The sequence below is a fragment of the Engystomops pustulosus genome, chromosome 8 (genome assembly GCF_040894005.1).
Source record: "Engystomops pustulosus chromosome 8, aEngPut4.maternal, whole genome shotgun sequence".
In the NCBI taxonomy this organism is placed as follows: Eukaryota; Metazoa; Chordata; class Amphibia; order Anura; family Leptodactylidae; genus Engystomops; species Engystomops pustulosus.
In genome coordinates, this window is record NC_092418.1 from 107,219,956 (window position 1) to 107,246,138 (window position 26,183).

The window sequence follows — 26,183 nt, forward strand, 5'->3', positions numbered from 1 at the left end:
AAAAATTAATAAAAGTTAAGTTTTAAATCTAGGTCAAAGGACCTTCTTTTTTCTTGCAGAGATGCAAGAAATATGAATAAACTCCTCTGAACATAGGTCCCGACCACCCCAAAAACTTTGTTAAGTCCACCTCTCAAACTCTTTAATCACCCCTCACACCTGTACACACACACACAGGAGCCCTGTGCCCCCCTCACACCTGTACACACACACAGGAGCCCTGTGCCCCCCTCACACCTGTACACACACACACACAGGAGCCCTGTGCCCCCCTCACACCTGTACACACACACACACAGGAGCCCTGTGCCCCCCTCACACCTGTACACACACACACACACACAGGAGCCCTGTGCCCCCCCTCACACCTGTACACACACACACACACACACACACAGGAGCCCTGTGCCCCCCCTCACACCTGTACACACACACACACAGGAGCCCTGTGCCCCCCTCACACCTGTACACACACAGGAGCCCTGTGCCCCCCTCACACCTGTACACACACACACACACACACACAGGAGCCCTGTGCCCCCCCTCACACCTGTACACACACACACAAGAGCCCTGTGCCCCCCTCACACCTGTACACACACACACAGGAGCCCTGTGCCCCCCTCACACCTGTACACACACACACACACACACACACACAGGAGCCCTGTGCCCCCCTCACACCTGTATACACACACACACACACACACAGGAGCCCTGTGCCCCCCTCACACCTGTACACACACACACACACACACAGGAGCCCTGTGCCCCCCTCACACCTGTACACACACACACACACAGGAGCCCTGTGCCCCCCTCACACCTGTACACACACACACACACACACACACACACACACACAGGAGCCCTGTGCCCCCCTCACACCTGTACACACACAGGAGCCCTGTGCCCCCCTCACACCTGTACACACACACACAGGAGCCCTGTGCCCCCCTCACACCTGTACACACACACACAGGAGCCCTGTGCCCCCCTCACACCTGTACACACACACACAGGAGCCCTGTGCCCCCCTCACACCTGTACACACACACACACAGGAGCCTTGTGCCCCCCTCACACCTGTACACACACACACACAGGAGCCCTGTGCCCCCCTCACACCTGTACACACACACACACAGGAGCCCTGTGCCCCCCTCACACCTGTACACACACACACACAGGAGCCCTGTGCCCCCCTCACACCTGTACACACACACACACAGGAGCCCTGTGCCCCCCTCACACCTGTACACACACACACAGGAGCCCTGTGCCCCCCTCACACCTGTACACACACACACACACACAGGAGCCCTGTGCCCCCCTCACACCTGTACACACACACACACACACAGGAGCCCTGTGCCCCCCTCACACCTGTACACACACACACACACACAGGAGCCCTGTGCCCCCCTCACACCTGTACACACACACACAGGAGCCCTGTGCCCCCCTCACACCTGTACACACACACACACACACACACACACACAGGAGCCCTGTGCCCCCCTCACACCTGTACACACACACACACACAGGAGCCCTGTGCCCCCCTCACACCTGTACACACACACACACACACAGGAGCCCTGTGCCCCCCTCACACCTGTACACACACACACACACACACGAGCCCTGTGCCCCCCTCACACCTGTACACACACACACACACACACACACACACAGGAGCCCTGTGCCCCCCTCACACCTGTACACACACACACACACAGGAGCCCTGTGCCCCCCTCACACCTGTACACACACACACACACACAGGAGCCCTGTGCCCCCCTCACACCTGTACACACACACACACACACACGAGCCCTGTGCCCCCCTCACACCTGTACACACACACACACACGAGCCCTGTGCCCCCCTCACACCTGTACACACACACACAGGAGCCCTGTGCCCCCCTCACACCTGTACACACACACAGGAGCCCTGTGCCCCCCTCACACCTGTACACACACACAGGAGCCCTGTGCCCCCCTCACACCTGTACACACACACAGGAGCCCTGTGCCCCCCTCACACCTGTACACACACACACACACACACACACACACAGGAGCCCTGTGCCCCCCTCACACCTGTACACACACAGACACACAGGAGCCCTGTGCCCCCCTCACACCTGTACACACACAGACACACAGGAGCCCTGTGCCCCCCTCACACCTGTACACACACACACACACACACGAGCCCTGTGCCCCCCTCACACCTGTACACACACACACACACAGGAGCCCTGTGCCCCCCTCACACCTGTACACACACACACAGGAGCCCTGTGCCCCCCTCACACCTGTACACACAAACACAGGAGCCCTGTGCCCCCCTCACACCTGTACACACACACACAGGAGCCCTGTGCCCCCCTCACACCTGTACACACACACACACACAGGAGCCCTGTGCCCCCCTCACACCTGTACACACACACACACACAGGAGCCCTGTGCCCCCCTCACACCTGTACACACACACACACACAGGAGCCCTGTGCCCCCCTCACACCTGTACACACACACACACACACACACACACACACACACAGGAGCCCTGTGCCCCCCTCACACCTGTACACACACACACACAGGAGCCCTGTGCCCCCCTCACACCTGTACACACACACACACACACACAGGAGCCCTGTGCCCCCCTCACACCTGTACACACACACACACACACACAGGAGCCCTGTGCCCCCCTCACACCTGTACACACACACACACACAGGAGCCCTGTGCCCCCCTCACACCTGTACACACACACACACACACAGGAGCCCTGTGCCCCCCCTCACACCTGTATACACACACACAGGAGCCCTGTGCCCCCCCTCACACCTGTACTCACACAGGAGCCCTGTGCCCCCCTCACACCTGTACACACACACAGGAGCCCTGTGCCCCCCTCACACCTGTACACACACACACACAGGAGCCCTGTGCCCCCCTCACACCTGTACACACACACACACAGGAGCCCTGTGCCCCCCTCACACCTGTACACACACACAGGAGCCCTGTGCCCCCCTCACACCTGTACACACACACACAGGAGCCCTGTGCCCCCCTCACACCTGTACACACACACACACACACACAGGAGCCCTGTGCCCCCCTCACACCTGTACACACACACACACACAGGAGCCCTGTGCCCCCCTCACACCTGTACACACACACACACACAGGAGCCCTGTGCCCCCCTCACACCTGTACACACACACACAGGAGCCCTGTGCCCCCCTCACACCTGTACACACACACACAGGAGCCCTGTGCCCCCCACACACACCTGTACACACACACACACAGGAGCCCTGTGCCCCCCTCACACCTGTACACACACACGAGCCCTGTGCCCCCCTCACACCTGTACACACACACGAGCCCTGTGCCCCCCTCACACCTGTACACACACACAGGAGCCCTGTGCCCCCCTCACACCTGTACACACACACAGGAGCCCTGTGCCCCCCTCACACCTGTACACACACACAGGAGCCCTGTGCCCCCCTCACACCTGTACACACACACAGGAGCCCTGTGCCCCCCTCACACCTGTACACACACACAGGAGCCCTGTGCCCCCCTCACACCTGTACACACACACAGGAGCCCTGTGCCCCCCTCACACCTGTACACACACACAGGAGCCCTGTGCCCCCCTCACACCTGTACACACACACACACACACACAGGAGCCCTGTGCCCCCCTCACACCTGTACACACACACACAGGAGCCCTGTGCCCCCCTCACACCTGTACACACACACACAGGAGCCCTGTGCCCCCCTCACACCTGTACACACACACACACAGGAGCCCTGTGCCCCCCTCACACCTGTACACACACACACACACAGGAGCCCTGTGCCCCCCTCACACCTGTACACACACACAGGAGCCCTGTGCCCCCCTCACACCTGTACACACACACAGGAGCCCTGTGCCCCCCTCACACCTGTACACACACACAGGAGCCCTGTGCCCCCCTCACACCTGTACACACACACACAGGAGCCCTGTGCACCCCTCACACCTGTACACACACACACACAGGAGCCCTGTGCCCCCCTCACACCTGTACACACACACACACACAGGAGCCCTGTGCCCCCCTCACACCTGTACACACACACACACACACAGGAGCCCTGTGCCCCCCTCACACCTGTACACACACACACACACACAGGAGCCCTGTGCCCCCCTCACACCTGTACACACACACACACACAGGAGCCCTGTGCCCCCCTCACACCTGTACACACACACACACACAGGAGCCCTGTGCCCCCCTCACACCTGTACACACACACACAGGAGCCCTGTGCCCCCCTCACACCTGTACACACACACACAGGAGCCCTGTGCCCCCCACACACACCTGTACACACACACACACAGGAGCCCTGTGCCCCCCTCACACCTGTACACACACACGAGCCCTGTGCCCCCCTCACACCTGTACACACACACGAGCCCTGTGCCCCCCTCACACCTGTACACACACACAGGAGCCCTGTGCCCCCCTCACACCTGTACACACACACAGGAGCCCTGTGCCCCCCTCACACCTGTACACACACACAGGAGCCCTGTGCCCCCCTCACACCTGTACACACACACAGGAGCCCTGTGCCCCCCTCACACCTGTACACACACACAGGAGCCCTGTGCCCCCCTCACACCTGTACACACACACAGGAGCCCTGTGCCCCCCTCACACCTGTACACACACACAGGAGCCCTGTGCCCCCCTCACACCTGTACACACACACACACACACACAGGAGCCCTGTGCCCCCCTCACACCTGTACACACACACACAGGAGCCCTGTGCCCCCCTCACACCTGTACACACACACACAGGAGCCCTGTGCCCCCCTCACACCTGTACACACACACACACAGGAGCCCTGTGCCCCCCTCACACCTGTACACACACACACACACAGGAGCCCTGTGCCCCCCTCACACCTGTACACACACACAGGAGCCCTGTGCCCCCCTCACACCTGTACACACACACAGGAGCCCTGTGCCCCCCTCACACCTGTACACACACACAGGAGCCCTGTGCCCCCCTCACACCTGTACACACACACACAGGAGCCCTGTGCACCCCTCACACCTGTACACACACACACACAGGAGCCCTGTGCCCCCCTCACACCTGTACACACACACACACACAGGAGCCCTGTGCCCCCCTCACACCTGTACACACACACACACACACAGGAGCCCTGTGCCCCCCTCACACCTGTACACACACACACACACACAGGAGCCCTGTGCCCCCCTCACACCTGTACACACACACACACACAGGAGCCCTGTGCCCCCCTCACACCTGTACACACACACACACACAGGAGCCCTGTGCCCCCCTCACACCTGTACACACACACACACACAGGAGCCCTGTGCCCCCCTCACACCTGTACACACACACACACACACACAGGAGCCCTGTGCCCCCCTCACACCTGTACACACACACACACACAGGAGCCCTGTGCCCCCCTCACACCTGTACACACACACACACACACAGGAGCCCTGTGCCCCCCTCACACCTGTACACACACACACACACACACACAGGAGCCCTGTGCCCCCCTCACACCTGTACACACACACACACAGGAGCCCTGTGCCCCCCTCACACCTGTACACACACACACACAGGAGCCCTGTGCCCCCCTCACACCTGTACACACACACAGGAGCCCTGTGCCCCCCTCACACCTGTACACACACACAGGAGCCCTGTGCCCCCCTCACACCTGTACACACACACAGGAGCCCTGTGCCCCCCTCACACCTGTACACACACACAGGAGCCCTGTGCCCCCCTCACACCTGTACACACACACAGGAGCCCTGTGCCCCCCTCACACCTGTACACACACACAGGAGCCCTGTGCCCCCCTCACACCTGTACACACACACACACACACACACAGGAGCCCTGTGCCCCCCTCACACCTGTACACACACACAGGAGCCCTGTGCCCCCCTCACACCTGTACACACACACACACACACACACACAGGAGCCCTGTGCCCCCCTCACACCTGTACACACACACAGGAGCCCTGTGCCCCCCTCACACCTGTACACACACACAGGAGCCCTGTGCCCCCCTCACACCTGTACACACACACAGGAGCCCTGTGCCCCCCTCACACCTGTACACACACACAGGAGCCCTGTGCCCCCCTCACACCTGTACACACACACAGGAGCCCTGTGCCCCCCTCACACCTGTACACACACACAGGAGCCCTGTGCCCCCCTCACACCTGTACACACACACAGGAGCCCTGTGCCCCCCTCACACCTGTACACACACACAGGAGCCCTGTGCCCCCCTCACACCTGTACACACACACAGGAGCCCTGTGCCCCCCTCACACCTGTACACACACACACAGGAGCCCTGTGCCCCCTCACACCTGTACACACACACAGGAGCCCTGTGCCCCCCTCACACCTGTACACACACACAGGAGCCCTGTGCCCCCCTCACACCTGTACACACACACAGGAGCCCTGTGCCCCCCTCACACCTGTACACACACACACACACACACACACACAGGAGCCCTGTGCCCCCCTCACACCTGTACACACAGGAGCCCTGTGCCCCCCTCACACCTGTACACACAGGAGCCCTGTGCCCCCCTCACACCTGTACACACAGGAGCCCTGTGCCCCCCTTACACCTGTACACACAGGAGCCCTGTGCCCCCCCTCACACCTGTACACACATAGGACCCTGTGCCAGGCTGTGCCCCCCTCACACCTGTACACACATAGGACCCTGTGCCAGGCTGTGCCCCCATACCCCCAGCACTGGGGCACTGCCCCCACTTACCGCATGTAGTCTTCGTCCTCCTGCAGCACGGGCCCGGGCACAGTGGTGCACAGGCTCCTTGGGTGGGCACCGGTGGTCCCCTGTCCCTCTCAGTGTGAGGCCCAGGCCCGGTGAGCACTCCCCCCTCCCCCCCGGGTCAGCCCGACCCGCATCTAGCTGGGAGGCGGAGGGCAGCGGTCCCTCTCACACTCGCACCCCCGGACTGGACTCGACACCCCTGGACACCCCCACTCCGGCTCCCCGGGCAGCTCCTGCTTCTCTAGCTCCTTAGGAGAAAGATGGGAGTTTTCCAACTGCGCATGTCCGGGCCAGAGACGGGGAGGCGGGGACCCAGAGAACACCGCGGTAAGGAGATCCCGGAAATGACGACTTCCCGGAAGTAGCCCTGTCTTCGTCTCCAGGGTAACGGGTGTAGGGGGTGGAGTCGGAACAAGTTGTAATCACGTGGCTAGAGCAAAGCCGCGGCAGATTTTGAGCTCCTGACAGGAGGCCGGGACCTCATCAGCCTCTCCTACAAGGTAATGAGCTCCTCCTGCAGATAGGACACTATATACAATCTGCTCAGCTCCTCCTGCTCTATAACATGCTGCCTGCAGATTGTACACAGTGTCCTATCTGCTCAGCACCTCCTGCTCTATAATGTACGGCCTGCAGATAGGACACTGTGTACAATCTGCTCAGCTCCTCCTGCTCTATAACATGCTGCCTGCAGATAGGACACTATGTACAATCTGCTCAGCTCCTCCTGCTCTATAACGTGCTGCCTGCAGATAGGACACTATGTACAATCTGCTCAGCTCCTCCTGCTCTATAATGTACTGCCTGCAGATAGGACACTATGTACAATCTGCTCAGCTCCTCCTGCTCTATAACGTACTGCCTGCAGATAGGGCACTATGTACAATCTGCTCAGCTCCTCCTGCTCTATAATGTACTGCCTGCAGATAGGACACTATGTACAATCTGCTCAGCTCCTCTTGCTCTATAACATGCTGCCTGCAGATAGGACACTATGCACAATCTGCTCTGCGCCTCCTGCTCTATAACATGCTGACTGCAGATAGGACACTATGTACAATCTGCTCAGCTCCTCCTGCTCTATAACATGTTGCCTGCAGATAGGACACTATGTACAATCTGCTCAGCTCCTCCTGCTCTATAACGTGCTGCCTGCAGATAGGACACTATATACAATCTGCTCAGCTCCTCCTGCTCTATAACATGCTGCCTGCAGATAGAACACTATGTATAGTTTGGTCAGCTCCTCCTGCTCTATAACATGCTGCCTGCAGATAGGACACTATGTACAATCTTCTCAGCTCCTCCTGCTCTATAACATGCTGTCTGCAGATAGGACACTATGTATAGTTTGCTCAGCTCCTCTTGCTCTATAACATGCTGCCTGCAGATAGGACACTATGTACAATCTTCTCAGCTCCTCCTGCTCTATAACCTGCTGCCTGCAGATAGGACACTATGTACAATCTTCTCAGCTCCTCCTGCTCTATAACATGCTGTCTGCAGATAGGACACTATGTATAGTTTGGTCAGCTCCTCCTGCTCTATAACATGCTGCCTGCAGATAGGACACTATGTACAATCTTCTCAGCTCCTCCTGCTCTATAACATGCTGCCTGCAGATAGAACACTATGTACAATATTCTCAGCTCCTCCTGCTCTATAACATGCTGCCTGCAGATAGAACACTATGTACAATCTTCTCAGCTCCTCCTGCTCTATAACATGCTGCCTACAGATAGAAGCTGTTGGAGTCCATATTCTGTGTACGGAGAATTACAGATTGGCGCAGTCTTGTGAAATGTTGATCTTTATAATATTTTAATCTTGGTTTTCTCTTTCTTCCAGTGAATCTACGCTTTTCATCATGAGCAAAAGAAAGAGTAAGGAGAAGTCGCTGCCTCTTGGAGAATGTATTTCTCAGGTGTGAGCTGTCAGTGTAATGTGTTGTGTCTCCTTTATGTCGGGGGACGGAGGGGTCGGTCTCTGCGGATCATCTGCTGTGCAGCGGCTTTCCCATAGTGGTTTGGAGTCTCCGCATAGTGGATGGGATTTAAAGGGGAGTCTCACTTTTGTGGCACTTTTATGGATTTTGTTGGTTTTACTGTCAGGTCTGTGAATGTCAGCTGTGGCTGTTCCGTGTTGGTTCTGCTTCAGTGGTCAGTTTTCATGTCATTCACGGCTGCAGCTTTGGCCATAAACTTGATGTCGTCTTCTTCTTCCATTTATTGCAAAATGAAACATAGTTATGATTATGAAACACAACATCAAATAAAACTCTTGATACATAAGTATCTGGCTGGGCAGGAGTGTATCTTGCAGGTCACTTGTTGTAAAGTTTGTCTCATTCACATTTAGGTACAAGCGCAGCTGCGACAGAGACTTCTGCAGCGAGGCCGACCTGACCGGAGATGTGGGGTGGAGGCTCAGCACAAGTAAGTGCAGCGCATGAGGACTGTCACACCAAGGTGGTCATGTGACATGGACGCCCCTTGGGGTTCATTTCTCCAGTTCTGAGGAGCTTGGAGAATCTGCATGCGGAAATGTCCTAAAAATCACAAATTCTTAGATTAGCAAATTGTGCCCTGCAGCGCCCAGAAGTGCTGGCACATTTAGGTCCGGTTTCCACCAGCAGTGGGGAGAGATGTATTAACCCCTTAAGGACGCAGGGTTTTTTCGCTCATTTCACGCTCTCCAGCTTCAAAAATCCATAACTTTTTCATTTTTACGTGTACAGACCTGTGTGAGGGCTTATTTTGTGCGTAATTTCCCGTAATGTTATTTATTTTAACATGCCGTGTACTGCGAAGCTGAAAAAACAATTCCAAAGTGGAAAAATTTAAAAAAAAACACACGTTCTTGTGGGCTCAGTTTTTACGACTTTGACTGTGCACTCAAAATAACACCTCAGCTTTATTCTTTGGTTCGGTGTGATCGCGGTGATACCAAATTTATACAGGTTTTAATACATTTTAAAAAATTAAACGAATGTGTACAAAAAAGAAAAAAAATTTTTTTTGCCATCTTCTGATGATAATAACTTTTTCATACTTTGGCGCACGGTGTGAGGGGTTATTTTTTGCGAAATGAGGCGACGTTTTCATTTCTACCATTTTGAGGTCTGTGCGACATTTTGATCATTTTTTATTCCATTTTTTATGTGATGTAAAAAGGTGTAAAAGTCGCATTTCGGACATTTGGGCGCCATTTCCCGCCTCGGAGGTCACCGCCGGCCGTAACCATTTTTATATTTTGATAGATCGGGCATTTTGGGACGCGGCGATACCTAATGTGTCTGTGATTTTTACTGTTTATTATGTTTTATATCAGTTCTAGGGAAAGGGGGGTGATTTGAATTTTTAATATTTTATAAATTTTTTTTTATTTTTTAAACTTTTTTTTTCCCACTAATTCTTAGACCATCTAGGGTACATTAACCCTAGATGGTCAGATCGCTCCTACCATATACTGCAATACAGGCGGTCCCCTACTTAAGAACACTCGACTTACATACGACCCCTAGTTACAAACGGACCTTTGGATGTTGGTAATTTATTGTACTTTAATCCTAGGCTACAATGATCAGCTGTAACAGTTATCACAGGTGTCTGTAATGAAGCTTTATTGTTACTCCTGATTCTTATGACAACCCAACATTTTTAAAATCCAGTTGTCACAGAGACCAAAAAAGTTCGGGCTGGAGCTACAATGATAAAATATACAGTTCCGACTTACATACAAATTCAACTTAAGAACAAACCTACAGACCCTATCTTGTATGTAACCCGGGGACTGCCTGTACTTCTGTATTGCAATATATGGCAATTTTGCAGCTCATTCATTACAATGAGCCACTGGCTCATTGTAATGAATCTGTAGAAGCCAGATAGCCTCGGGTCAAACTAAGACCCGAGGCTACCATGGCAACCGATCGCCGAACACCCCCCCACCCGATGACGTTCGGGGGCACGGCGATCGTAATGAAGATGGCGGCGTCCGCACACCGCTGTCTTTTAAATGCCGCCGGCGACTTTGCCGGCGGCAATGAAAGGGTTATTAGCGGTGGGGGTTTGCTGCAATATGCAACAACCCCCACCTTTGTATGAAGAGGACTTCGCCCATGAGCCCTCTTCATACATTCCCTGTACCTCTGCGCCGGGGTTAGTCTATCGGTTTTCAGACCAGTGAGGAGTAGAACCAGACAGATCTCTGCTGCACCACATGAGGGATAAAACATTTATTTAATTCTTAAAGGTTGGACTTGATGGACTTGCGTCTCCTTCCAGCCTTATATACTATGATACTATGAATCCCTGCGTGTGATACTGGATGATGAATCTGGTGACGTATAAGGGTGATGCCACACATGGCGTTTTGAACCAGTTTTTGGTCAGTTTTTTAGGAGTCTGTCCAATAACGCATGCGTTTTTGATCGGTTTTAATTATGATAATTGTTAAAACCTGTCAAAAACGGACCAAAATCGGGTTCAAAACGCTATGTGTGGCATCACCCTAAGTCTGGCGCCCTGACTATTCTTCGGGGGCACGCCCCCTTTTTTCTGACAAGTCGTAAAACTGCCTAAACATGATCTACTATAAAACTTCAACAAATGAAGCGCACAACATTTCTGGTGCAAATTTATCAATAGTTATGATGTAGACCGGTGGATACATCTTACCCCATTGACTTGCCTCCAAAACTCCTAGGAATAGTGTAAATTTTTCAGTAGGGTCCTCATAGGGATCTGTATAGGGTCTCCTACTGCTTATATGGACTGTTGTTGGTGGTTACTGCAGTTGTAAAATTTCCTACACTACGTTGTTACTGTACATCTCCGCTAGAGGCTATCCCTCTACAGGTACCGGATGTGTCACCTGGCCTCAGGGAGCATTCACACATCAGTATTCTGCTCAGTATTTTATATCGTAAAGCAAAACCATCATTATACTCTGTTGATCCTTTTTCAGTTTTTTTTTTTTTCTATTGATCATCTGCGTAGACTGAGCAGAGAGCTCAATCCGAGACGTCCAGTATCGCGCAGCCGTGTTTGATCCATAGAGGCTGGGTCATATGGAAGTCATGTCTTCTGGACCCTCCTGGAATATTCTGCCTCCCTGCGAGACTTCTGTCCTTTCCTATAGTTACATGGAATGGGAAAGTAATGCTGCAGGGAAGCTGGAACCACTAGAATCACAGATGACAAATAAAAACTTACAGATGTATACAAGAGGGGCCTTGACTGCTGGCTATATGCAAGAGGGGCCTTGGCTGCTGGCTATATGCAAGAGGGGCCTTGACTGCTGGCTATATGCAAGAGGGGCCTTGACTGCTGGCTATATGCAAGAGGGGCCTTGACTGCTGGCTATATGCAAGAGGGGCCTTGACTGCTGGCTATATGCAAGAGGGGCCTTGACTGCTGGCTATATGCAAGAGGGGCCTTGACTGCTGGCTATATGCAAGAGGGGCCTTGGCTGCTGGCTATATGCAAGAGGGGCCTTGACTGCTGGCTATATGCAAGAGGGGCCTTGACTGCTGGCTATATGCAAGAGGGGCCTTGACTGCTGGCTATATGCAAGAGGGGCCTTGACTGCTGGCTATATGCAAGAGGGGCCTTGACTGCTGGCTATATGCAAGAGGGGCCTTGACTGCTGGCTATATGCAAGAGGGGCCTTGACTGCTGGCTATATGCAAGAGGGGCCTTGACTGCTGGCTATATGCAAGAGGGGCCTTGGCTGCTGGCTATATGCAAGAGGGGCCTTGGCTGCTGGCTATATGCAAGAGGGGCCTTGGCTGCTGGCTATATGCAAGAGGGGCCTTGGCTGCTGGCTATATGCAAGAGGGGCCTTGGCTGCTGGCTATATGCAAGAGGGGCCTTGGCTGCTGGCTATATGCAAGAGGGGCCTTGGCTGCTGGCTATATGCAAGAGGGGCCTTGGCTGCTGGCTATATGCAAGAGGGGCCTGCAGTAAACTACGGGGCAGGTGCTAACTATATACCACTCAGGTCTTGCTGGCTATATACAGGGGGGGGGGGAGCTTTGACCAATGCATTTCCCACCCAAGGTTTATATTAGAGTCAATAGGTTTTCCCAGTTTTTTTGTGTTAAAGTTAGGTGATTCTACTCTAGTGTATACAATACTTAGGAAATCAAAATCCATCCTGATAAACCAGGGACATTACTCCTAGATCCAGGCACCAGGACTGTGGTATCTTCTTATATGTGTTATCCATGGCTAAAATCATCTTTTAAAATTATGCTAATAAACCACAAGGGTTCGGGGGGTGGGGGTGGGGGGTTCTAGCCTCCTCTCTGCTCCCTCCGCACTTCCCCCTCTCTCTCTTCCTGCTGTAATCTCACACAAGTGCTCCTGCACAGGGTAACAATCTGTGTAGCTACAGCACTGAGTGGCACTGGTAACACCACCAAGAGCCCTGCTGCATCATTAGTATTATTTTAAAAGTTGCTTTTAGAAGGAAGGAGGTCATGGATAACACATATAAGAAGATACCACAGTCCCGGTGCCTGGATCTAGGAGTAATGTCCCTGGTTTATCAGGATGGATTGTGATGGGAGATTTCTTTTAACCTTATCACCGAACACTTGTCCAGGTAATTCTTTTCTCGTGACGCATTGTACTTCATGTTAGTTGAAACATCTAAGTAATAAGTTTTGCTGTTATGTTCTGGAAAAAAATGAATTTTGGAAAAATGTTTGAAATGTTTTGCTTTCCAATGGCTTGATCTCCAACATTTCCAGGATATCTGCTTTATGCGTCCTCGTATGTTTCTAGGATGTCATAGGGCTTAGAACTTTGGGTGCGATTTTTAAAATTTTCATGAAAATCGGCAACTCATTTTGGGCCTGATGACTTTTTTGATCGCTTTTTAGAAAATTTTTGAGGGTGATGAAATATTATCTTTATGTGTAAGTGTATTGGGGGCTATTCATTTTTTAAAAAAAATTTTACTTTCGTTTTTCGTTTTTTTTTTTTTTTTCTATACTTGGGCTTGAACCAGCATTCATCTGATCACTTGTTTAAGCCCTGTAAGTGACTGAGCAGACATGATGATGCACGATCAGGATCCGGCAGCCTTTGGGATACACGCTGGACCCTGGGGCTGCCACAAGATGGATCAGATCCCCTTGGTCAGCAGCACGTGGGGTCCAATCCAGGGAGAACCCCCTTACCTAAGGGGTTAAACACCCGGGATCTGAGCTTTTCCAATCCTGGATGTTAGTGCTGGCTTTGGGATGTGATCACACAGCCCGGCACTTGCAGGACGCAATCTCTTACAATCTTCTTTTGACGCCCCGAAGAAGAAAGGCGGCACGTGGGAAGAAGCGCCATCAATGACCGCCGTAAAAACATGATACCGTGCTTATTAAGGGGTTAAATTAAAAGTATACATTTTGCATATGATTGCTGGAATTTCCTTTCAGTGTAAAGGAAAGCCCAAAAAGGTTCTGTGCACTGGAGCGAGTCCTGTTCTGTAGGTTCTGGCTCCCAGGGACCATCAGAATATCTGGTGCAGGTCGGGGTGTTGGACCCTACTGATTGCAGACTTATGACCTGTCCTATACTGTAAGTGGTCAGCACCAGGTAAGTGCTGGGTTGTGGCCGTGCACTCGCTACTTCTATCGTCTTGGATGATCTGTTACGTATATGATGCGGTTTGTGAAGGACGCTGTCACATTGCGGGTGTTCTGGTACCGGCCCGGACTCTTCCTCTCCAGTGTAAGTCGGGCAGCGCTCAGATCTCACTTGTCAGAAGTCGGAGAGAAGCCGCCGCTCTCATGGCTGCTCCGCCGTCTTCTCTCTGCTCTGTGCTATTTTCAGACTCGCCCTTTGTTATTCTAATTTCAGGCACTTAGTTGAGCTTCTGAAGAGAACAGTGATTCATGGGGAGAGTAACTCTGCGCTGATCATCGGCCCCAGGGGATCCGGGAAGACTATGGTGAGAAGCCAAGTTACTACTCATGTTATGTGTATAGTGGATCGTCTGCAGCCACATATATATTATATATATATATAATGTACAGATGTACTTAAGGACACCCAACTTACAGACGACCCCTAGTTACAGACGGACCCCACTGCCCACTGTGACCTCTGGTGACCTCTCTGGATATTACTATAGTCCCAGATTGCAATAATCAGCTGTAAGGTGTCTGTAATGAAGCTTTATGGATAATCCTTGGTCACATTACTGCAAAAATTTTTAAAACTACAAGTGTCACTGGGGCAAAAAAATGTTTTGCCTGCAACGACAATTATAAACTATAGTTTCGAACAAAAAAAATAAAATAAAATAAAAATATACAGTTTCGAAATTCAACTTGAGAACAAACCTATGGAACCTATCTTGTACGTAACCTGGGGACTGCCTGTATTTATCTCTCTATACATATACTTAATAAATGATGAAAAGGCAGCAGAAAAAAATTCAGGGGAAAAAACGGTGGTTTTTAATCCAGAAAAGACGACGTTTCGGCTCGTATACACGTGAGAGTGGTTCGTGTGTCTATGAGCCGAAACGTCGTCTTTTCTGGATTAAAAACCACCGTTTTTTTCACCTGAATTTTTTTTGTGCTGCCTTTTCATCATTTATTACTTGGAGGATCCTTCTCTTTGCCCGGACCCATTACGGCTTTGCACATAATCGTTATTTTCTCTTTTCTTGGATAATTGCTGTGCTGCTTGGAATTTCCTTTTTTCTATACATATATATATATATATATATTATTGGAATAAACTACCTTATATACTCGAGTATAAGCCTAGTTTTTCAGCACAAAATTTGTGCTCAAAAACCCTAACTCGGCTTATACTCGAGTCAACTAAAAACATAAAGACAAAACTCACCTTTCTGACGTCATCCGTAGGTCCTCTTCTGTCTGAGACAGTCTGAGACAGAAGAAGACCTATGGGGGACGTCGGAAAAATGAGTACAGTGTTATTTTTTTTCCTACTACAGGGGCTGGGCAGGCTGTATGCTACAGGGGCTGGGCAGGCTGTATGCTACAGGGGTTGGGCAGGCTGTATGCTACAGGGGCTGGCAGACTATATACTGGGAGGCTGTAACCAATGCATTTCCCACCCTCGGCTTATACTCGAGTCAATATGTTTTCCCAGTTTTTTGTGTTGAAATTAGGGGTCTCGGCTTATACTCGGGTCGGCTTATATGTTATATACGGTACCTTGTTTTGTGGATTTGTAACTGAATACCTCAGCTAGGATTGCACCCTGACTAACAATATTGTTACTGGACTGTGCTCCTGTGTACTTCAGGTTTGCAGAAGTATAACTTGTGAAATCCAGAAAATAAATGTAAGGGAGAGGGGGGTCATTCACAATGCAGTATTTGGCACATTCAATCAGCCTCAGGTTCAGATAAGACCATGTTATTTTCTAGGCCCAGAATCGGATGAATCCATGTTATTTATTGGGCCCATATGTTATAGTTATTCCCTATAGTATGGGAATACCATGCAGGGCAATTGTGTGCATGTTCCATCACTGTACACCCCCTCCCATATATCATTGTAAACACACGTATTTAAATATGAATAAAAACACATAAGCGCCATTTACATACATGTGACCGCTCTGTCCCTGTGTCTCCTCCTCTCCCCCATCCCTCCTACATGTGACCGCTCTGTCCCTGTGTCTCCTCCTCTCCCCCATCCCTCCTACATGTGACCGCTCTGTCCCTGTGTCTCCTCCTCTCCCCCATCCCTCCTACATGTGACCGCTCTGTCCATGTGTCTCCTCTCCCCCATCCCTCCTACATGTGACCGCTCTGTCCATGTGTCTCCTCTCCCCCATCCCTCCTACATGTGACCGCTCTGTCCCTGTGTCTCCTCTCCCCCATCCCTCCTACATGTGACCGCTCTGTCCATGTGTCTCCTCTCCCCCATCCCTCCTACATGTGACCGCTCTGTCCATGTGTCTCCTCTCCCCCATCCCTCCTACATGTGACCGCTCTGTCCATGTGTCTCCTCTCCCCCATCCCTCCTACATGTGACCGCTCTGTCCCTGTGTCTCCTCTCCCCCATCCCTCCTACATGTGACCGCTCTGTCCCTGTGTCTCCTCTCCCCCATCCCTCCTACATGTGACCGCTCTGTCCCTGTGTCTCCTCTCCCCCATCCCTCCTACATGTGACCGCTCTGTCCCTGTGTCTCCTCTCCCCCATCCCTCCTACATGTGACCGCTCTGTCCCTGTGTCTCCTCTCCCCCATCCCTCCTACATGTGACCGCTCTGTCCCTGTGTCTCCTCTCCCCCATCCCTCCTACATGTGACCGCTCTGTCCATGTGTCTCCTCTCCCCCATCCCTCCTACATGTGACCGCTCTGTCCCTGTGTCTCCTCTCCCCCATCCCTCCTACATGTGACCGCTCTGTCCATGTGTCTCCTCTCCCCCATCCCTCCTACATGTGACCGCTCTGTCCATGTGTCTCCTCCCCCGATCCCTCCTACATGTGACCGCTCTGTCCATGTGTCTCCTCTCCCCCATCCCTCCTACATGTGACCGCTCTGTCCATGTGTCTCCTCTCTGACCGCTCTGTCCATGTGTCTCCTCTCTGACCGCTCTGTCCATGTGTCTCCTCTCTGACCGCTCTGTCCATGTGTCTCCTCTCCCCCATCCCTCCTACATGTGACCGCTCTGTCCCTGTGTCTCCTCTCCCCCATCCCTCCTACATGTGACCGCTCTGTCCATGTGTCTCCTCTCCCCCATCCCTCCTACATGTGACCGCTCTGTCCATGTGTCTCCTCTCTGACCGCTCTGTCCATGTGTCTTCTCTCCCCCATCCCTCCTACATGTGACCGCTCTGTCCATGTGTCTCCTCTCCCCCATCCCTCCTACATGTGACCGCTCTGTCCATGTGTCTCCTCTCCCCCATCCCTTCTACATGTGACCGCTCTGTCCATGTGTCTCCTCTCCCCCATCCCTTCAACATGTGACCGCTCTGTCCATGTGTCTCCTCTCCCCCATCCCTCCTACATGTGACCGCTCTGTCCATGTGTCTCCTCTCCCCCATCCCTCCTACATGTGACCGCTCTGTCCATGTGTCTCCTCTCCCCCATCCCTCCTACATGTGACCGCTCTGTCCCTGTGTCTCCTCTCCCCCATCCCTCCTACATGTGACCGCTCTGTCCATGTGTCTCCTCTCCCCCATCCCTCCTACATGTGACCGCTCTGTCCCTGTGTCTCCTCTCCCCCATCCCTCCTACATGTGACCGCTCTGTCCCTGTGTCTCCTCTCCCCCATCCCTCCTACATGTGACCGCTCTGTCCATGTGTCTCCTCTCCCCCATCCCTCCTACATGTGACCGCTCTGTCCATGTGTCTCCTCTCCCCCATCCCTCCTACATGTGACCGCTCTGTCCATGTGTCTCCTCTCCCCCATCCCTCCTACATGTGACCGCTCTGTCCCTGTGTCTCCTCTCCCCCATCCCTCCTACATGTGACCGCTCTGTCCCTGTGTCTCCTCTCCCCCATCCCTCCTACATGTGACCGCTCTGTCCCTGTGTCTCCTCTCCCCCATCCCTCCTACATGTGACCGCTCTGTCCCTGTGTCTCCTCTCCCCCATCCCTCCTACATGTGACCGCTCTGTCCATGTGTCTCCTCTCCCCCATCCCTCCTACATGTGACCGCTCTGTCCCTGTGTCTCCTCTCCCCCATCCCTCCTACATGTGACCGCTCTGTCCCTGTGTCTCCTCTCCCCCATCCCTCCTACATGTGACCGCTCTGTCCATGTGTCTCCTCTCCCCCATCCCTCCTACATGTGACCGCTCTGTCCATGTGTCTCCTCTCCCCCAGCCCTCCTACATGTGACCGCTCTGTCCATGTGTCTCCTCTCCCCCATCCCTCCTACATGTGACCGCTCTGTCCCTGTGTCTCCTCTCCCCCATCCCTCTTACATGTGACCGCTCTGTCCATGTGTCTCCTCTCCCCCATCCCTTCTACATGTGACCGCTCTGTCCATGTGTCTCCTCTCCCCCATCCCTTCAACATGTGACCGCTCTGTCCATGTGTCTCCTCTCCCCCATCCCTCCTACATGTGACCGCTCTGTCCATGTGTCTCCTCTCCCCCATCCCTCCTACATGTGACCGCTCTGTCCCTGTGTCTCCTCTCCCCCATCCCTCCTACATGTGACCGCTCTGTCCATGTGTCTCCTCTCCCCCATCCCTCCTACATGTGACCGCTCTGTCCATGTGTCTCCTCTCCCCCATCCCTCCTACATGTGACCGCTCTGTCCATGTGTCTCCTCTCCCCGATCCCTCCTACATGTGACCGCTCTGTCCCTGTGTCTCCTCTCCCCCATCCCTCCTACATGTGACCGCTCTGTCCATGTGTCTCCTCTCCCCCATCCCTCCTACATGTGACCGCTCTGTCCCTGTGTCTCCTCTCCCCCATCCCTCCTACATGTGACCGCTCTGTCCCTGTGTCTCCTCTCCCCCATCCCTCCTACATGTGACCGCTCTGTCCCTGTGTCTCCTCTCCCCCATCCCTCCTACATGTGACCGCTCTGTCCCTGTGTCTCCTCTCCCCCATCCCTCCTACATGTGACCGCTCTGTCCCTGTGTCTCCTCTCCCCCATCCCTCCTACATGTGACCGCTCTGTCCATGTGTCTTCTCTCCCCCATCCCTCCTACATGTGACCGCTCTGTCCTTGTGTCTCCTCTCTCAGCTCCTACGTGACGCTCTGGAAGAAATCCTGACCGTGCGGGAGATAAAGGATAACGTGCTGCAGGTCCAGCTGAACGGTGAGTAGAGGGACAGAGACCACCCTGCAGCATTGCTGTACGTCCCACGTGATCTAGGGATGGGTCACTGTTACCTGCTCTTACCTGTCCTGATGATGATGGGGCATCAATATTAACCCCCACCCAAAGCCCAGACTCCCCTTTAGTGAATTGCAATGTGTTTTCCGTTTCTTAGGTCTGTTACAGACAGATGACCGGATCGCCCTGAAGGACATCACCCGGCAACTAAACCTGGAGAACGTAGTGGGCGAGCGAGTATTTGTAAGTACAGCGCCAGGGGGTCTCCGGGGGCCTCTCCCGTAGGATAGCGCCAGGGGGTCTCCGGGGGCCTCTCCCGTAGGATAGCGCCAGGGGGTCTCCGGGGGCCTCTCCCGTAGGACAGCGCCAGGGGGTCTCCGGGGGCCTCTGCCATAGTACAGTACCAGGGGGTCTCCGGGGGCCTCTCCCGTAGGATAGCGACAGGGGGTCTCCGGGGGCCTCTCCCGTAGGATAGCGCCAGGGGGTCTCCGGGGGCCTCTCCCGTAGGATAGCGCCAGGGGGTCTCCGGGGGCCTCTCCCGTAGGATAGCGCCAGGGGGTCTCCGGGGGACTCTCCCGCAGGATAGTGCCAGGGGGTCTCCGGGGGCCAGGTGCTCAGCTCGTTATCCCTGGTCATGTAATGTCACACAGGTGCGCAGCTCGTTCTGTTCTTGGTCAGGTAGTATTGACATGAAGTTAACAATGAAGCTTTGTAAATAACGACAGCAAGCAGAGATCTAGAAAACCGTGAGGTTTCACTGCACAAACCAAATCAATTACTTGCTGAAAGTGGACGAGCCCTTTTATTGAGGTTTTCCAGAGATCTCAAAAATTTGTAAAAAAAAAAAAAAGGAATCTATACTGACCCCGTTCCAACTTCCGCATAGGTCTTGTTCATAGGTTTCTTGTCCAGAGACCATTCCAGCAAGTCAGGATTGTCTATAAAAGAGGAGCCTGTAAGATTAGGACACATCACTAGCACCTATAGAAGACGTTCAGCTCCATATTTCATTTTGCAGGGTGCGGTTCATCTGATCATTCAGAATATTTGATGATCCGGTTCTGGTCCTGTGTCTATGGGTTACTGTAGAGCTGTAACATCTATACACTGGTTACATGTTGTCTGTCTTGTGTGTAGGTGACTCGTTCTCCTTAGACCTGATGATGTTGCGGCACCGAGCGGAGCTGATCTTCCGTTCCTTCGTACATTACTCCTCTGTGCTTTCTTCTTGACAGGGCAGCATCGCTGAAAATCTCTCCTTTCTCCTCGAAGCGTTAAAAACAGGTAAATACACGATACAAAACCTCTGCCTGGAAATTATTTGCTGCTCCTCCAGAATCGGACATTTCACCGGCTCCAAGTAAATCCATAAAATTCTAGGAGAATGTATGTAGGAACTCGGTGACCTGTGTCCTCCAGTGTTGGCATCAACAATTTACATCTTTCGCCTTTGTTGGGTGGGATGTGATTTAACCCCGTGGCTCCCTGGCTGTACGAGACCCTTTAACTCTTCGTCTACCAGGTGACCGCACGAGCAGCTGCCCGGTGTTATTCGTCTTGGATGAGTTTGATCTCTTCGCCCATCATAAGAACCAGACGCTGCTGTATAACCTCTTTGACATCGCGCAGTCGGCTCAGGCTCCGGTCGCGGTCATCGGCCTCACGTGTCGCCTGGTAGGTGCATCCGTTCTGTCTTTATCCAGATTTTATATTGTGTATTATGGTGCGGGAATTGTGAGCGTTAAAGGGGTTGTCCAGTTATTATAAGTTTTCCCTATAAGCAGGATTGCTGGGGAGACCACAGATTGCAAGAACAGGGGTCCTGCTTAGCTCAGCTACTTTGCAGGGGCCATAGACCAGTGCAGATGTCTGACCTCTAGCCTTTTGGGGTACAATGGACCCCTGTACTTGTATTGGTGTGATTCCCACCCATCAACACTTTCCCCTCTCCTTTAAATAGGAATAAACTTGTAGTGACCAGACAACCCTATTAACCCCTGGCCAAAAACCGCTCTACTATGACATCGCTGGCAGCAAAGGGTTCACGGAGAAGGATCATGACCTGCGATAAGATCCAGCACCAATTGTGGGTTTTATCCCTCCAAATGCCCATAAGAATGCTGTGGATCGTCACCACCCGTGGGTGACTATCCGTTCAGGGATGGAGGGATCTGTCACTGCCGGTGTATTATATGCCCTGACAGATCACTTCCAATACTGCCACCTGCTGCAATATTGTAGTACTGCACTATATATGGCTGGAGCAATCAGACCCCCTTGGGTTAAACTACCATAGGAGGCCTTTAAATACAGGGGGGAAAAAAACACTAAAAGTTTAAATCGCCCCTTTTCTCTAGAACTAATATAAACGAAACAAATCATAAACTTGTCAGGTATCGCCACGTCCCAAAAGTCCCGATCTATAAAAAACTAAAAAAAATGATTATTCCCTTCCCCCTTAACAGGAAATACCGTCCAAACGTCTGAATTGCCAGTTTTTCACCATTTTGAAACCTATAAAGAATGTGCAAAAAGTTGTACAGTCCCAAAAATGGTTGTAATGGCAACGTCCTCACATTCCAATCGCCCCCCCTAGATCCTTACACAAAAGTTATAAGCATCGGAAAATAGCGAAACATTTTATATTTTGTTTGAAAAAAGTTAACATTTTTGAAAAGTCTATTAAAACATAATAAAACTCCTACAAAAGTGTCTCTGTATCGACCCAAAGAATAATAAGGAGGTGTCGTTTGAAGTCTAGAGCGAAAGTCGTAAAAAACTGCGCCCACAAGGAAAAAAACCTTTTTTTCCTCCAATTTAACTGAATTTGGAATTTTTTTGGGCTCCCCAGTACATGGACGGCATGGCATGAAAAAACAAGCCCTCATACAGCTCTGTACATGGAAGGGGGGGCTAATCATGGGAATACAAAATCGAGAAGGGGCATCAGCAGGAAGGGGTTAATACTGATGTGAGGGTGCCGGCCCCCCATTTGCCGGTTTTGCAGACGTCTACACCCTAGGAGGGCCCCGATGGGTTAATGTTCTCTGTCTCTCGCAGGACGTCATGGAGCTTCTAGAGAAGAGGGTAAAATCTCGCTTCTCCCACCGGCAGATTCATCTCCTGAACTCCTTCACCTTCTCCGACTACCAGGAAGGGGTTAAAGATCTTCTGTCTCTGGCTCCGGAATTCCCCGATCCGCAGTATTCCGAGAAATGGAACACAAATCTTCAGGTGAGACCGCAGAACGCAGATACCGGGGGCGCTGAATAGCGTCATCTCACACCGGGCCGGTCACACCATAGACACTCCTAGAATCTGACTATTCACTGACTGCAAGCGGAGATCTTGACGTCTATATTTTGGAAGACTGTACAGCTTTTCATTTTCCATTCATTCTCTGAAGTCTGTTCTGGTCTCCGATGTTTTGGGGTTCATGATCCTCTCCTGCTGCTCCTCAGGTTCTGCTGGAAAATAAGTCTGTGGAAGAGGTTCTGCAGAAGCAGTTCAATACGTCCAAGGACATGCGGTCCCTGCACATGCTGCTGGTCAGTCCTTCCTCCTATTATTCTGTACTGATTATCAAAACAATGAGATCCTCCCCAGGCAAGTACAGGCCTGTAAGCCTAACCTCCATTGTGGGGAAAATATCAGAAGGGAAACTAAAAGACTGAATACCGGGGGGTGGGACCTAATATAGTATAATAAGTGACAGCCAGCGAGGGGTTACTATGGAGGATGGGGGGAGTAGTACAAGCTGTGTAGTGTAATACAATATGGAGGATGGGAGTGGTACAAGCTGTGTAGTGTAATACAGTCTATGGAGGATGGGAGTAGTACAAGCCGTGTAGTGTAATACAGTCTATGGAGGATGAGGGGAGTAGTACAAGCTGTATAGTGTAATACAGTCTATGGAGGATGAGGGGAGTAGTACAAGCTGTGTAGTGTAATACAGTCTATGGAGGATGAGGGGAGTAGTACAAGCTGTGTAGTGTAATACAGTCTATGGAGGATGAGGGGAGTAGTACAAGCTGTGTAGTGTAATACAGTCTATGGAGGATGGGAGTAGTACAAGCGGTGTAGTGTAATACAGTCTATGGAGAATGAGGGGAGTAGTACAAGCTGTGTAGTGTAATACAGTCTATGGAGAATGAGGGGAGTAGTACAAGCAGTATAGTGTAATACAGTCTATGGAGGATGAGGGGAGTAGTACAAGCTGTGTAGTGTAATACAGTCTATGGAGAATGAGGGGAGTAGTACAAGCGGTGTAGTGTAATACAGTCTATGGAGGATGGGAGTAGTACAAGCTGTGCAGTGTAATACAGTCTATGGAGGATGGGAGTAGTACAAGCGTTGTAGTGTAATACAGTCTATGGAGGATGAGGGGAGTAGTACAAGCTGTGTAGTGTAATTCAGCTGTATAATATAAGATCCGTGTTCCAGCTCCTGGTTCTGTGTCGTGTGAACGGGTCTCATCCTCATCTCAGCGCCGGTGACTTTGTGGAAGCCCAAAGACTCCGCAGCCAGGACTCCAAAGCCAATATCCTGCACGGTGAGAGAGGTGTACACTGCCGCCCTCTGCTGGTGGCTGGACGAACAGCACCTTGTGTTGGGTTGATTTAGAAAGGGGACATTTTCAGGGGTTTCTTGGCCTCCTAAAAGTGACTTTTTTGTAATCAATTATATTATTATGTCATCCACCTAATGACGTAGCATCGATCAGTGATTGGCTACAGCTCTCTGTAGGATACGATACTCAAATACACAGGAAATCCATCCTGATAAACCAGGGACATTACTCATAGATACAGACCCCGGCACTGTGGTAACTGCTTATATGTGTTATCCATGGCCTCCTCCCTTCTAACATCAACTTTTAAAATTATTCTAGTGAGTCACAAAAACTAGAAGCCGTAGGAGTGGGAGACAGTGTGACAGCCAGTGCAGCCACAGCTCCGGTATTGCCACCTGGATCTCTTTACAATTATGCTAATGAGCCAGAAGGGCTCTGGGGGTGTGACCGGAGACCCTCTGTCCTCTAGCTTCACAGGCTGTTACACATGACAGCAGAGGAAGTTTCACCTTGCAGTGGGAAGGGTGGCGGTCTACTGCACAGTGTAACGGCATGTGAAGCTACAGCACAGAGCAATTGACATAATTTAAAAGTTGATGTTAGAAGTAAGGAGGCAATGGATAACAAATATAAAAATGTCTGGATCTATGAGTAATGTCCCTGGTTTATCAGGATGGATTGTGATGGAAGATTTCAGGGAGAGATTCTAGAAAATCCCAAATCCTGAGCTGACTTGTTCCTGTCCCTGTATATGTGACGACTGTTCCCCTGGGGTCCGCAGGTCTGTCTGTGCTGGAGATGTGTCTGGTAATCGCCATGAAGCACCTACAAGACATCTACAGCGGGGAGCCCTTCAACTTCCAGATGGTCCACAATGGTAGGAGCCACTTGTCGGCTGCTTCACTGTTAACCCCTTCTGCACCTTGTCACGAGACCCCAACGTCTCCAATTTCATTATCTATCCGATCCCCACAAGTCCCTTACGACTCCCCCCGTCCCACCTACCGAGGTTACAGTCCCTTATTATCACATTATTCGGGGGTCGTATAGAATCGTCACCTGTTTGTACCACTGTGAGTAAATCTATACGATACGATTTATTGTGATGTTTTTTTACCATTTTAAATTTAATTTTGCAGAATTTCAGAAATTCGTTCAGAGGAAAGCGCATTCTGTGTATAATTTCGAGAAACCGGTCGTCCTGAAGGTGAGTTGGGGGCAATGGTCGGTTCTCCTCATATCCTTGCCCTGAGCATAGCGCCCTCTGCTGGACACCCCAGGAACTGCACCGCAGCTTGTTACCAGCTCATCACTGTGATGTCCCCATAACCTGACCCCTCCTGCTTCCTGTATGTCTCCAGGACCCTCGTGTGACCCCTCGCTCTCTATTCTCAGGCCTTTGAACATCTGTATCAGTTGGAGTTGATTAAACCGATGGAAGGTCTCTCCGTGCGCACACAGAAGGAATACAGACTGATGAAGCTACTTCTGGATCACAGCCAAATATCCGAGGCCCTTCAGAAATATCCCAATTGTCCCACAGACGTCCGGCAGTGGGCCATGTCCTCCCTGAGCTGAGCCGATTCTCTCTTTAAAGGGGTCGTCCGCATTAAACAACAATTGATGATGTTTGTGTAATGGAAAGTTATACATTTTTCTCTATCAATTCTTGGCGGTTCTCTAGATCTCTGCTTGCTGTCAGTGTATAGGAGACTTCATTGACAGCAAGCGGAGATCTAGAGAACTTTGAGTAACTGATACAGAAACTTTATTGGAAAATTGTGTAACTTTTTATTACACAAACATCAATTATTTGCTGAAATTTACTTAGTTGGACGATCCCTTTAATGTTGTATTTTTGTATAAAATGGTCTAAACCTG

The 26,183-nt window shown here is 51.7% G+C and overlaps 2 protein-coding genes across 4 annotated transcripts in view; one reads left to right on the forward strand and one right to left on the reverse strand.

Annotated features, from left to right (window-relative positions):
- MBD5 (methyl-CpG binding domain protein 5) overlaps window positions 1–7,362 on the reverse strand; it is a 40,939-nt gene extending 33,577 nt beyond the window's left edge. For both annotated transcript variants that reach the window (XM_072122201.1, XM_072122200.1), the window contains exon 1: window positions 6,922–7,362. The gene's annotated coding sequence lies outside the window, so the exon portion shown is untranslated. The remainder of the gene's footprint in view (window positions 1–6,921) is intronic.
- Window positions 7,276–26,183, forward strand: ORC4 (origin recognition complex subunit 4). Of its 2 annotated transcripts, none has more exons than XM_072122203.1 (14): window positions 7,276–7,439; window positions 8,788–8,863; window positions 9,298–9,374; window positions 14,805–14,895; window positions 19,636–19,711; window positions 19,887–19,972; window positions 20,965–21,013; window positions 21,252–21,403; window positions 22,844–22,963; window positions 23,191–23,277; window positions 24,173–24,281; window positions 25,084–25,179; window positions 25,442–25,509; window positions 25,698–26,183. In XM_072122203.1, the coding sequence occupies exons 2-14, from the start codon at window positions 8,807–8,809 to the stop codon at window positions 25,878–25,880; spliced, it is 1,251 nt and encodes a 416-aa protein (XP_071978304.1). In that variant the 5' UTR covers window positions 7,276–7,439; window positions 8,788–8,806; the 3' UTR covers window positions 25,881–26,183. The 2 variants fall into 2 exon arrangements, with proteins under 2 accessions (XP_071978304.1, XP_071978303.1); XM_072122202.1 differs by having other exon boundaries at window positions 7,279–7,439; window positions 22,790–22,963.